Source organism: Pistacia vera, unplaced genomic scaffold, assembly GCF_008641045.1.
Source record: "Pistacia vera cultivar Batoury unplaced genomic scaffold, PisVer_v2 Contig752, whole genome shotgun sequence".
Lineage (NCBI taxonomy): Eukaryota > Viridiplantae > Streptophyta > Magnoliopsida > Sapindales > Anacardiaceae > Pistacia > Pistacia vera.
In genome coordinates, this window is record NW_022196615.1 from 167,806 (window position 1) to 181,867 (window position 14,062).

Consider the following 14,062-nt stretch of genomic DNA (forward strand, 5'->3'; position numbering starts at 1 on the left):
CTGGTTCAAATGTCATCATCAATCTACTCTGGGGAAAAAAAAAACATTTAAGGTAATAATCTCATTGGGGGCTCGGTATGAAACTTTAAATTTATGTACTTTATAATAATTATAAACAGTAGTCTTAATTTATTAAGTCGTGGCAATTATTTCTGATTAGGTTGTCCATGTTTTTTTTTTTAATTATTTAATTTCTGGGTTTTTTCTTCAATGAGTTTGTGAGGTGAATTTGGCATTATTAATGGTGGAAGTTCCCATATCTGTCCTATTCATAGAATACAAATAACTAAAGTTCAAATTTAACCCTTTTGGAGATGGAGCCATTAGGTCATTAAAATCCTTGTTTATTAAATTTCAGATAAAAGGTTTTGTGAGTTATGAATTGATATAATATATTGAAAATACCTTGCGTTATATGGTTATTTATATCCCATTTGAGAGAAGAAGAAGCAAATGAAGGGAGGTGGTGAGTAATTGAGAAGAGATTGATCTGAAAATGAAAAGAAAAAATCCAAAAAAGGGTAAGGACAGGGGTGGCTCGATATCCAGTCTAAGATTGGTCGTCCACATGCAAAGTGATCAGAGGAAGAAGAAGAAGATTAGGTTTGAGATGAAAGTCGGCCCACTTTCATAGTTGTAATATTATTTTAAGGTTAAAAATGGGTCCACAACCATGAAAGCCCAAGAACAAGCCACGATTTAGAGTTCCTTGGATTAGGTTACTCTTTCTTCTCCCCTGAAAACTTGGCCCACTTTCCTCGTGCTATGTTTCTTGTAACTTTTTAACAGTTGCAGAGCTATTTTCATAAAAATAAGAATCCAAAAGGCAAACTTTCGAATCTACCTTCTCCAAAAAAAGAATGGCCTTTGCTTTTTAAATAAATGACATCTGGAAGATTGTATTGATATGGAGTCAACACAGAGGGCAAAAATAGAAAACATCTGGGGATGGCTGGCTCCCATGGTTGATGGTACCCTCCCTGTAATTTCACCGTGAAAGACATGAATGAAATTGAAATCCATCTTCCTTCTCCTTCAGGAGAGAACAAGCAAATCTTAACATCTTTATTAATTAAAAAACTTGATAATATCTACCATGCACATGGTGAATTATTAATCCTACTTATGGCAGTGAATAGCCCAGGAATCAGGGATATTGATCATCGTCACTGGAGTATCAGACAAATAATAGCAAAACTGACAAGAATGTTAAATAATTTTTATATTTTTGGCGAATTGACTGAAGAAGAAGAATTACTTATTTTAGCTATTTAGTGAAAAAAAGGTGATGAATTAGATGACGAACATGCCCTCAAAAAGCCTAAACGTTGCAGTAGAACCCATGTGACGTTGAACAGTTTTTGTCCCCTCTTCAACCACGTCCAGCCAACCCACCCACATTCGGGGCATTATGAAAAGGAAAGGGCAAATTCGTCATTGGTCAACCCACGTGATGATACAGTCATAATAAATGGCATAATTTGTAATTTCCTTTTAAATCCAAGGGCCTTATTCTTCATCAACATGCATATAAGCCCATCTTCTGATCATCAGTCTATCTAAAACACATATCCTCTTCTCTCTTTTTCCCGAAGGATTTTTTCTTTCTTTGTTTTTTTTTTTTTTTTTGGCTTTTGCGCGCACAGTTTTGTTTAACGATGCGAGGAGGGTTCATTTTTCTGTCGGTGCTACTCTGTTCCACCTTCCACGTCTCCTTCTCCCTCATAGTAGACGGTAAGCCAAAGCCGCAGTTTTAAATTCATGAATTAATACGTGTATTAGTTCATTAGTCTGTTACATTAACCCCATATCAAGAACTGGCTTGGGAGCTCTTGAGGCTTTGCCTGGTTAATTTCTTGCCGTAGAGCAGGTGGCAACTGGCAACTGAGTATTGAAAGTTTGTTGTGGTGGCATGACCGACATGACCACAGTATTTTCTGGCTGATTATCCGCATATATAGTATTCAATTGCTTTAAGAATAGTGTCATTGATGTGAACAGTAACAGCTTTTAAATTTCAAATTCTTTAATTAATATGCCATATTTGTCTTTCTGTAAAAAACTGTGACCTGCTATTCTGTACAACATCCAGCTCATTGTTGCATTAATTAAAGGAGATGAAGACATATATCTTGTTTTTAGCAAATAGTAAATGAAGTCACTTTTGTTTTCTTATTGCTTAAACTGGGAATATATCCAGCTGTAAGTATTTTACTGCTAACGTAATTATCATTTATTGCTCATTTACGCCAGGACTAGTACCAAATGGTAACTTTGAGCTCGGACCAAAGCCCACGGACATCAATGGCACAGTGGTTCTCGGAAAGTATGCAATACCAAAATGGGAAACTTCGGGGTTCGTGGAGTACATAAAATCGGGGCAAAAGCAAGGGGACATGTTGCTAGTGGTGCCAGAGGGAGCCTTTGCAGTTAGGCTAGGAAACGAGGCATCAGTTAAGCAAAGAATCAAAGTGACTAAGGGCATGTACTATGCCATCTCATTCAGCTATGCTCGCACTTGTGCCCAAGATGAGTCGCTCAACATATCCGTGGCGCCAGATTATGGTGTGCTGCCTGTGCAAACACTCTACAGTAGTAATGGTTGGGACACTTATGCATGGGCTTTCAAAGCTTTATATGATCCTGTAGAGTTTGTTTTACACAATCCAGGAGTCGAGGAGGATCCTGCCTGCGGACCGCTCGTCGATTCGGTTGCCATTAGAACACTTTACCCTCCTAGAGCAAACAACAGTAAGTTCTATCTCTTTTCTGAAATGAATTAAAACTATATGATATAGAATATCAGTTATGCATATATTTAATTAGGTGTATTAATTCATTAGAGCTGGAAGACGGTGACAGGATCATAGGGACCTCCGAAGAGGCATGTTGGCCATTTTTTTTTTTTTTTTGTTTTTTTGTTTTTTGTTTGCTTGATCAATTACTTCTGAGGAGTTAGGTAGTTTGGTCGCATTCATGTTATGTGCCATGATGATTTTTACAATTAAAACTTCAAATTTTTTGGCTCGCAACTTTTGCATTGATTACCTGTAGCAATTGTTTTTCTGGGAAAGAGTCAGTAATCGGTCGTAATATTATTTGGTGTGGGGCTAAACAGCTATAAATGATAGCGACCAAGATCAGATTGTTTGTCAGTATGTTCCTCAAATGACATAGTACTGGAGACCCATTAAAAACTTTGCATGTGGATTCAGTGAAGAATTATGGTGAAATTAATTTTTACCATTTTATTTGTGCAGAAAACTTGGTGAAAAATCCAAGTTTTGAAGAAGGTCCATATGTGTTTCCCAACACATCTTGGGGTGTCCTAATCCCACCCAACATTGAAGACGACCACTCTCCATTACCAGGCTGGATGGTTGAATCCTTGAAAGCTGTCAAGTACATAGACGCCGAGCATTTCTCAGTCCCACATGGGAGGAGAGCGGTTGAACTTGTTGCAGGAAAAGAAAGTGCCATTGCCCAAATCGTTCGAACCATCCCTGGAAAAATTTACACACTCTCATTCTCAGTGGGAGATGCCAGCAACTCATGTGAAGGATCCATGATTGTTGAAGCCTTTGCTGGGAGAGATACAATCAAAGTTCCTTATGAATCAAAAGGCAAAGGTGGATTCAAACGTGCAGTGCTTAAGTTTGTGGCTGTTTCAACACGAACTCGCATCATGTTCCTTAGCACATTTTACACCATGAGAAGCGATGACTTAGCTTCTCTCTGCGGCCCGGTTCTTGATGATGTGACACTGTTGAGTCTTCGTAAACCATGAGCCAGCAATTTGACTTAATGAAGGTGTTGAGTATTTGGATTGGTAACCCACGAAGCATGGATATGAAGAAGTGAAAGCCATTGCCATAATCAAGCAAAATTAACTAGAGGGCTTGGATGATATATATATATATATATATTGGATCTTTTGTAATACTAAGAATGTTATTGTTGCATAATTAAGGAATATTAATATATGAATATATAATGAACTATGAAGGGTTTCATAATATCCATTCTTGTCAATTAATTGTAAACAAACCTTTCAAGTGGTTCCATGATCATAATTTTGCGTAGACTAGCACAATACTCCACGACCCCTCCACTTAAATCAGAAATGCTCAGATGTGTAATATCCAAGATGTCAAAGGTATGTTCTTAATTCAAAATAGTCTTTTAGATGTTAATTTTATATTAAAAATCATAAAATCCAACTAAGGGTAAAATAGTCAATTCATTGAAAACCGTATGAATCAATTATCCATAAAAAGATATCAGGGGTAAAATAGTCATTTTACCTGTGGATAAGAATTATAAAAAGTCAAGGATGAATAGACTTAATTGCATTTAATGGCATTAATTAAGTAATAATTATGTCTAGTGTCAAATGATTAAATTGTCCTTACATGAGAAATTAAGGACTTATGAGTTAGATAATTAAAATAGTTGGGCCAATAAGGTAATTATATGTTATAGTCTTTGATTCACTAATAATCGAGATCCATTACTAGTTAAAAAACTGAGTAAAACAGGGTATCGAGCCTATACGGCTTTTTACTTGTTTTATCCACAGATTTTTGACATGATTGAGTATGCTATTTACCCAACCTACATATTGATTAGAGAGAAAAGAAAACACTTAAAAAATAGTCTCCGATTCACCCATCATCGAGATCCATTACCGGCTGAAAAACTAAGNGTTGCAGGAAAAGAAAGTGCCATTGCCCAAATCGTTCGAACCATCCCTGGAAAAATTTACACACTCTCATTCTCAGTGGGAGATGCCAGCAACTCATGTGAAGGATCCATGATTGTTGAAGCCTTTGCTGGGAGAGATACAATCAAAGTTCCTTATGAATCAAAAGGCAAAGGTGGATTCAAACGTGCAGTGCTTAAGTTTGTGGCTGTTTCAACACGAACTCGCATCATGTTCCTTAGCACATTTTACACCATGAGAAGCGATGACTTAGCTTCTCTCTGCGGCCCGGTTCTTGATGATGTGACACTGTTGAGTCTTCGTAAACCATGAGCCAGCAATTTGACTTAATGAAGGTGTTGAGTATTTGGATTGGTAACCCACGAAGCATGGATATGAAGAAGTGAAAGCCATTGCCATAATCAAGCAAAATTAACTAGAGGGCTTGGATGATATATATATATATATATATTGGATCTTTTGTAATACTAAGAATGTTTTTGTTGCATAATTAAGGAATATTAATATATGAATATATAATGAACTATGAAGGGTTTCATAATATCCATTCTTGTCAATTAATTGTAAACAAACCTTTCAAGTGGTTCCATGATCATAATTTTGCGTAGACTAGCACAATACTCCACGACCCCTCCACTTAAATCAGAAATGCTCAGATGTGTAATATCCAAGATGTCAAAGGTATGTTCTTAATTCAAAATAGTCTTTTAGATGTTAATTTTATATTAAAAATCATAAAATCCAACTAAGGGTAAAATAGTCAATTCATTGAAAACCGTATGAATCAATTATCCATAAAAAGATATCAGGGGTAAAATAGTCATTTTACCTGTGGATAAGAATTATAAAAAGTCAAGGATGAATAGACTTAATTGCATTTAATGGCATTAATTAAGTAATAATTATGTCTAGTGTCAAATGATTAAATTGTCCTTACATGAGAAATTAAGGACTTATGAGTTAGATAATTAAAATAGTTGGGCCAATAAGGTAATTATATGTTATAGTCTTTGATTCACTAATAATCGAGATCCATTACTAGTTAAAAAACTGAGTAAAACAGGGTATCGAGCCTATACGGCTTTTTACTTGTTTTATCCACAGATTTTTGACATGATTGAGTATGCTATTTACCCAACCTACATATTGATTAGAGAGAAAAGAAAACACTTAAAAAATAGTCTCCGATTCACCCATCATCGAGATCCATTACCGGCTGAAAAACTAAGTAAAACGGGGTATCAGACATATTTAATTGTTTGCTCATTTTATCCACAAATTTTTGACAGGATAGAGCATGCTATTTACGTAACCTCAGTATTTATTAGAAATAAAAGAAAATGCTCCAAATATAGTTCTCGATTCACCCATAGTAGAGATCTACTACTTGTGAAAAACTGATTAAAACAAGTATCAGACATATTTGGCTTTTTTCTTGTTTTATCCACAGATTTTTGATAGGATCAAGCATGCTATTTACCTAACCTTAGTATTTATTAGACGGAAAAGAAAACATTCCAAAAATAGTCCTCGATCCACCCATAATCGAGATTCATTACCCACTTAAAAACTAAGTAAAACGCGATATTAGGCTACGTGACTTTTTACTCGTTTTATCAATAGATTTTCGACAATATCGAGCGTTCTATTTACCTAACCTTAGTATTGATTAGACAGAAAAGAAAAATGTCCAAAAATAGTCTCGATTCTCCCATAATTGAGATCCATTGCCGGCCGAAAAAGTGAGTAAATCGAGGTATCGAGCCTATATGGCTTTTTGCTTGTTTTATCCATAGATTTTTTACAGTATCGAGCATGCTATTTACCTAACCTCAATATTGATTAGACAAATAAAAATGCTCTAAAAATAGTCCTCGATTCGCCCATAATCGAGATCTATTACATGTTGAAAAACTGAGTAAAACGGGATTCGGGCCCATGCAGCTTTTTGCTCATTTTATCCACACATTTTTGACAGGATCAAGCATGTTATTTACCTAACCTCAGTATTAATTAGACGGTAAAGAAAACGCTCGAAAAATAGTACTCAATTCACCTGTAATCGAGATCCATTACCAATTGAAAAACTGAGTAAAACGCGGTATTGGGCATATACATATATTTACCTTATCAATCACTCAATGCACATTTTCATACATGTAAATTCGAAAAAAAAAAAAAAAAATTCAAGTTTAAAAAAAAAAAAAAAAAAAAAAATTCAAGTTTAAAACATCTATGAAATTTTGTCTACAATCATAAGTTATGAAACAAAATTAATATCGATGATTTATCCATTAAATAAAATTTGAAGTTAAATAACAAATATTTGATGAGCAGGTCCAAATTATTTTCATTTATACGGAGATCCAAACAATTGTAACATAAAATTTGAGCTCGGCCCATGTAATAGAAGACCGAGCCCAAAATATCTAGGCCCAAACATAAACCCCTGATTTAAACCCACATAAGACATAAGTACACGTGAAACAATCATGGACTGAGTAAATAAATCAAACGGTCCAGAGAGTCGCGTCAGGGTAAAGCTACCTAAGAAGTGAGATATAGCGGAGGAGAGATCTCCTGCAACACGTTACAGAAATTACACCGACTTTGACCAAAAATTTAAAAAAGTATAACAATTTAGGGATTATTAAGAGTGGAGATCTTTGTATAGGGTGCAGCCGAACGTAGGAGATTGTATCTAGAAACAATTAGGGTGTCCTTAAACCTCATATATAAACCCCCTTAGAGACGAGTCCCCCAACCCCTAACTCTCGCTTCTCAATCAAATTCAAAATCAAAACTCAAAGGAAACTACATGGTAATTTTTTTTTTTAAATTCATTATTTTTATTTGTTTAATTGTCGATGTGATTGGATCTGTAATTGCGGATGTGTTAATGGTCTTCTGTTTGTTTGTGATTTGTGTTTCAGGCTCTACCAAATCAGCAGACCGTTGATTATCCAAGCTTCAAGCTTGTTATCGTCGGCGATGGTGGAACTGGTACGAATACGATTTGATTGCTTTGGTTGTTATTTTTTTTTTTTTGTGTGCTTGATCAATTACTTCTGAGGAGTTAGGTAGTTGTCGCATTCATGTTATGTGCCATGATGATTTTTACAATTAAAACTTCAATTTTTTGGCTCGCAACTTTTGCATTGATTACCTGTAGCAATTGTTTTTCTGGGAAAGAGTCGTAATCGGTCGTATATTATTTGGTGTGGGGCTAAACAGCTATAAATGATAGCGACCAAGATCAGTTGTTTGTCAGTATGTTCCTCAAATGACAGTACTGGAGACCCATTAAAAACTTTGCATGGGATTCAGTGAAGAATTATGATGAAATTAATTTTTACCTTTTTATTTGTGCAGAAAACTTGGTGAAAAATCCAAGTTTTGAAGAAGTCCATAGTGTTTCCCAACACATCTTGGGGTTCCAATCCCCCCAACTGAAGACGACCACTCTCCTTACCAGGCTGGATGGTTGAATCCTTGAAAGCTGTCAAGTACATAGACGCCGAGCATTTCTCAGTCCCACAGGGAGGAGAGCGTTGAACTTGTTGCAGGAAAAGAAGCGCCATTGCCCAAATCGTTCGAACCATCCCTGGAAAAATTTACACACTCTCATTCTCAGTGGGAGATGCCAGCAACTCATGTGAAGGATCCATGATTGTTGAAGCTTTGCTGGGAGAGATACAATCAAAGTTCCTTATGAATCAAAAGGCAAAGGGGATTCAAACGTGCAGTGCTTAAGTTTGTGGCTGTTTCAACACGAACTCGCATCATGTTCCTTAGCACATTTTACACCATGAGAAGCGATGACTTAGCTTCTCTCTGCGGCCCGTTCTTGATGATGTGACACTGTTGAGTCTTCGTAAACCATGAGCCAGCAATTTGACTTAATGAAGGTGTTGAGTATTTGGATTGGTAACCCACGAAGCATGGATATGAAGAAGTGAAAGCCATTGCCATAATCAAGCAAATTAACTAGAGGGCTGGATGAATATATATATATATAATTGGATCTTTTGTAATACTAAGAATGTTAGTTGCTAATTAAGGAATTTAATATAATATATAATGAACTATGAAGGTTTCATAATAATGGTTATTTATATCCCATTTGAGAGAAGAAGAAGCAAATGAAGGGAGGTGGTGAGTAATTGAGAAGAGATTGATCTGAAAATGAAAAGAAAAAATCCAAAAAAGGGTAAGGACAGGGGTGGCTCGATATCCAGTCTAAGATTGGTCGTCCACATGCAAAGTGATCAGAGGAAGAAGAAGAAGATTAGGTTTGAGATGAAAGTCGGCCCACTTTCATAGTTGTAATATTATTTTAAGGTTAAAAATGGGTCCACAACCATGAAAGCCCAAGAACAAGCCACGATTTAGAGTTCCTTGGATTAGGTTACTCTTTCTTCTCCCCTGAAAACTTGGCCCACTTTCCTCGTGCTATGTTTCTTGTAACTTTTTAACAGTTGCAGAGCTATTTTCATAAAAATAAGAATCCAAAAGGCAAACTTTCGAATCTACCTTCTCCAAAAAAAGAATGGCCTTTGCTTTTTAAATAAATGACATCTGGAAGATTGTATTGATATGGAGTCAACACAGAGGGCAAAAATAGAAAACATCTGGGGATGGCTGGCTCCCATGGTTGATGGTACCCTCCCTGTAATTTCACCGTGAAAGACATGAATGAAATTGAAATCCATCTTCCTTCTCCTTCAGGAGAGAACAAGCAAATCTTAACATCTTTATTAATTAAAAAACTTGATAATATCTACCATGCACATGGTGAATTATTAATCCTACTTATGGCAGTGAATAGCCCAGGAATCAGGGATATTGATCATCGTCACTGGAGTATCAGACAAATAATAGCAAAACTGACAAGAATGTTAAATAATTTTTATATTTTTGGCGAATTGACTGAAGAAGAAGAATTACTTATTTTAGCTATTTAGTGAAAAAAAGGTGATGAATTAGATGACGAACATGCCCTCAAAAAGCCTAAACGTTGCAGTAGAACCCATGTGACGTTGAACAGTTTTTGTCCCCTCTTCAACCACGTCCAGCCAACCCACCCACATTCGGGGCATTATGAAAAGGAAAGGGCAAATTCGTCATTGGTCAACCCACGTGATGATACAGTCATAATAAATGGCATAATTTGTAATTTCCTTTTAAATCCAAGGGCCTTATTCTTCATCAACATGCATATAAGCCCATCTTCTGATCATCAGTCTATCTAAAACACATATCCTCTTCTCTCTTTTTCCCGAAGGATTTTTTCTTTCTTTGTTTTTTTTTTTTTTTTTGGCTTTTGCGCGCACAGTTTTGTTTAACGATGCGAGGAGGGTTCATTTTTCTGTCGGTGCTACTCTGTTCCACCTTCCACGTCTCCTTCTCCCTCATAGTAGACGGTAAGCCAAAGCCGCAGTTTTAAATTCATGAATTAATACGTGTATTAGTTCATTAGTCTGTTACATTAACCCCATATCAAGAACTGGCTTGGGAGCTCTTGAGGCTTTGCCTGGTTAATTTCTTGCCGTAGAGCAGGTGGCAACTGGCAACTGAGTATTGAAAGTTTGTTGTGGTGGCATGACCGACATGACCACAGTATTTTCTGGCTGATTATCCGCATATATAGTATTCAATTGCTTTAAGAATAGTGTCATTGATGTGAACAGTAACAGCTTTTAAATTTCAAATTCTTTAATTAATATGCCATATTTGTCTTTCTGTAAAAAACTGTGACCTGCTATTCTGTACAACATCCAGCTCATTGTTGCATTAATTAAAGGAGATGAAGACATATATCTTGTTTTTAGCAAATAGTAAATGAAGTCACTTTTGTTTTCTTATTGCTTAAACTGGGAATATATCCAGCTGTAAGTATTTTACTGCTAACGTAATTATCATTTATTGCTCATTTACGCCAGGACTAGTACCAAATGGTAACTTTGAGCTCGGACCAAAGCCCACGGACATCAATGGCACAGTGGTTCTCGGAAAGTATGCAATACCAAAATGGGAAACTTCGGGGTTCGTGGAGTACATAAAATCGGGGCAAAAGCAAGGGGACATGTTGCTAGTGGTGCCAGAGGGAGCCTTTGCAGTTAGGCTAGGAAACGAGGCATCAGTTAAGCAAAGAATCAAAGTGACTAAGGGCATGTACTATGCCATCTCATTCAGCTATGCTCGCACTTGTGCCCAAGATGAGTCGCTCAACATATCCGTGGCGCCAGATTATGGTGTGCTGCCTGTGCAAACACTCTACAGTAGTAATGGTTGGGACACTTATGCATGGGCTTTCAAAGCTTTATATGATCCTGTAGAGTTTGTTTTACACAATCCAGGAGTCGAGGAGGATCCTGCCTGCGGACCGCTCGTCGATTCGGTTGCCATTAGAACACTTTACCCTCCTAGAGCAAACAACAGTAAGTTCTATCTCTTTTCTGAAATGAATTAAAACTATATGATATAGAATATCAGTTATGCATATATTTAATTAGGTGTATTAATTCATTAGAGCTGGAAGACGGTGACAGGATCATAGGGACCTCCGAAGAGGCATGTTGGCCATTTTTTTTTTTTTTTTGTTTTTTTGTTTTTTGTTTGCTTGATCAATTACTTCTGAGGAGTTAGGTAGTTTGGTCGCATTCATGTTATGTGCCATGATGATTTTTACAATTAAAACTTCAAATTTTTTGGCTCGCAACTTTTGCATTGATTACCTGTAGCAATTGTTTTTCTGGGAAAGAGTCAGTAATCGGTCGTAATATTATTTGGTGTGGGGCTAAACAGCTATAAATGATAGCGACCAAGATCAGATTGTTTGTCAGTATGTTCCTCAAATGACATAGTACTGGAGACCCATTAAAAACTTTGCATGTGGATTCAGTGAAGAATTATGGTGAAATTAATTTTTACCATTTTATTTGTGCAGAAAACTTGGTGAAAAATCCAAGTTTTGAAGAAGGTCCATATGTGTTTCCCAACACATCTTGGGGTGTCCTAATCCCACCCAACATTGAAGACGACCACTCTCCATTACCAGGCTGGATGGTTGAATCCTTGAAAGCTGTCAAGTACATAGACGCCGAGCATTTCTCAGTCCCACATGGGAGGAGAGCGGTTGAACTTGTTGCAGGAAAAGAAAGTGCCATTGCCCAAATCGTTCGAACCATCCCTGGAAAAATTTACACACTCTCATTCTCAGTGGGAGATGCCAGCAACTCATGTGAAGGATCCATGATTGTTGAAGCCTTTGCTGGGAGAGATACAATCAAAGTTCCTTATGAATCAAAAGGCAAAGGTGGATTCAAACGTGCAGTGCTTAAGTTTGTGGCTGTTTCAACACGAACTCGCATCATGTTCCTTAGCACATTTTACACCATGAGAAGCGATGACTTAGCTTCTCTCTGCGGCCCGGTTCTTGATGATGTGACACTGTTGAGTCTTCGTAAACCATGAGCCAGCAATTTGACTTAATGAAGGTGTTGAGTATTTGGATTGGTAACCCACGAAGCATGGATATGAAGAAGTGAAAGCCATTGCCATAATCAAGCAAAATTAACTAGAGGGCTTGGATTATATATATATATATAAATTGGATCTTTTGTAATACTAAGAATGTTTTTGTTGCATAATTAAGGAATATTAATATATGAATATATAATGAACTATGAAGGGTTTCATAATATCCATTCTTGTCAATTAATTGTAAACAAACCTTTCAAGTGGTTCCATGATCATAATTTTGCGTAGACTAGCACAATACTCCACGACCCCTTCACTTAAATCAGAGATGTTCAGATGTGTAATATCTAAGATGTCAAAGATATGTTCCCAATTCAAAATAGTCTTTTAAATGTTAATTTTATGTTAAAAATCATAAAATCCAACTAAGGGTAAAATAGTCAATTCATTGAAAACCATATGAATCAATTATCCATAAAAAGATATCAGAGGCAAAATAGTCATTTTACCTATGGATAAGAATTATAAAAAGTCAATGATGAATAGACTTAATTGCATTTAATGACATTAATTAAGTAATAATTATGTCTAGTGTCAAATTATTAAATTGTCTTTATATGAGAAATTAAGGACTTATGAGTTAGATAACTAAAATAGTTGGGCCAATTAAGTAATTATATGTTATAGTATTTGATTCACTCATAATCGAGATCCATTATTAGTTAAAAAACTGAGTAAAACGAGGTATTAGGCCTATGCGGCTTTTTACTTGTTTTATCTACAGATTTTTGACTTGATTGAGTTTGCTATTTACCCAACCTCCGTATTGATTAGAGAGAAAAGAAAACACTTAAAAAATAGTCTCCGATTCACCCATCATCGAGATCCATTACCGGCTGAAAAACTGAATAAAACGAGGTATCAGACATATTTGGTTGTTTGCTCATTTTATCCACAAATTTTTTACAGGATAGAGCATGTTATTTACGTAACCTCGGTATTTATTAGAAATAAAAGAAAATGCTCCAAATATAGTTCTCGATTCACCCATAATAAAGATCTATTACTTGTGAAAAATTGATTAAAATAGGTATCAGACATATTTGGCTTTTTTCTTGTTTTATCCACAGATTTTTGATAGGATCAAGCATGTTATTTACCTAACCTTAGTATTTATTAGACGGAAAAGAAAACGTTCCAAAAATAGTCCTCGATCCATCCATAATCGAGATTTGTTGCCCGCTTAAAACTAAGTAAAACGCGATATAAGGCTATGTGACTTTTTACTCGTTTTATCAACAGATTTTCGACAATATCGAGCGTTCTATTTACCTAACCTTAGTATTGATTAGACAAAAAAAAAAAAAAAAAAACTCCAAAAATAGTCTCGATTCTCCTATAATTGAGATCCATTACCGACTGAAAAAGTGAGTAAATCGAGGTATCGAGCCTATTCGACTTTTTGCTCATTTTATCCATAGGTTTTTGACAGTATCGAGCATGTTATTTACCTAACCTCAATATTGACAGAAAAAAAAATGCTCTAAAAATAGTCCTCGATTCACCCATAATCGAGATCTATTACATGTTGAAAAATTGAGTAAAACAGGGTTCGGGCCCATGCGACTTTTTGCTTGTTTTATCCACAAATTTTTGATAAGATCGAGCATGTTATTTACCTAACCTCAGTATTGATTAGACAGTAAAGAAAACGCTTGAAAAATAGTACTCAATTCACCTGCAATCGAGATTCATTACCAATTGAAAAACTGAGTAAAATGCGGTATTGGGCATATACATATATTTACCTTATCAATCACTCAACGCACATTTTCATACATGTAAATTCAAAAAAAA

At 35.9% G+C, this 14,062-nt stretch overlaps 2 protein-coding genes, 1 long non-coding RNA gene and 1 pseudogene across 4 annotated transcripts; all 4 read left to right on the forward strand.

The window, feature by feature from the left end:
- Positions 1-1,631: 1,631 nt before the first annotated feature.
- Positions 1,632-5,274, forward strand: LOC116115719. 2 transcript variants are annotated; one of them, XM_031401845.1, is made up of 4 exons: positions 1,632-1,734; positions 2,254-2,751; positions 3,261-3,464; positions 4,713-5,274. In XM_031401845.1, the coding sequence occupies exons 1-4, from the start codon at positions 1,659-1,661 to the stop codon at positions 5,033-5,035; spliced, it is 1,101 nt and encodes a 366-aa protein (XP_031257705.1). In that variant the 5' UTR covers positions 1,632-1,658; the 3' UTR covers positions 5,036-5,274. The 2 variants fall into 2 exon arrangements, with proteins under 2 accessions (XP_031257705.1, XP_031257704.1); XM_031401844.1 differs by lacking the exon at positions 4,713-5,274 and having other exon boundaries at positions 3,261-3,919.
- Positions 5,275-7,384: 2,110 nt separating this feature from the next.
- LOC116115706 lies at positions 7,385-7,727 on the forward strand. The gene is made up of 2 exons (XR_004125712.1): positions 7,385-7,544; positions 7,657-7,727. It is a non-coding gene; the product is annotated as an uncharacterized LOC116115706 (long non-coding RNA).
- A 236-nt stretch (positions 7,728-7,963) lies between these two features.
- LOC116115746 lies at positions 7,964-8,701 on the forward strand (annotated as a pseudogene).
- Positions 8,702-10,043: 1,342 nt separating this feature from the next.
- On the forward strand, positions 10,044-12,435 carry LOC116115725. The gene is made up of 3 exons (XM_031401851.1): positions 10,044-10,146; positions 10,666-11,163; positions 11,673-12,435. Exons 1-3 carry the CDS (start codon positions 10,071-10,073, stop codon positions 12,197-12,199), a joined length of 1,101 nt encoding a protein of 366 aa, XP_031257711.1. The 5' UTR covers positions 10,044-10,070; the 3' UTR covers positions 12,200-12,435.
- Positions 12,436-14,062: the final 1,627 nt, after the last annotated feature.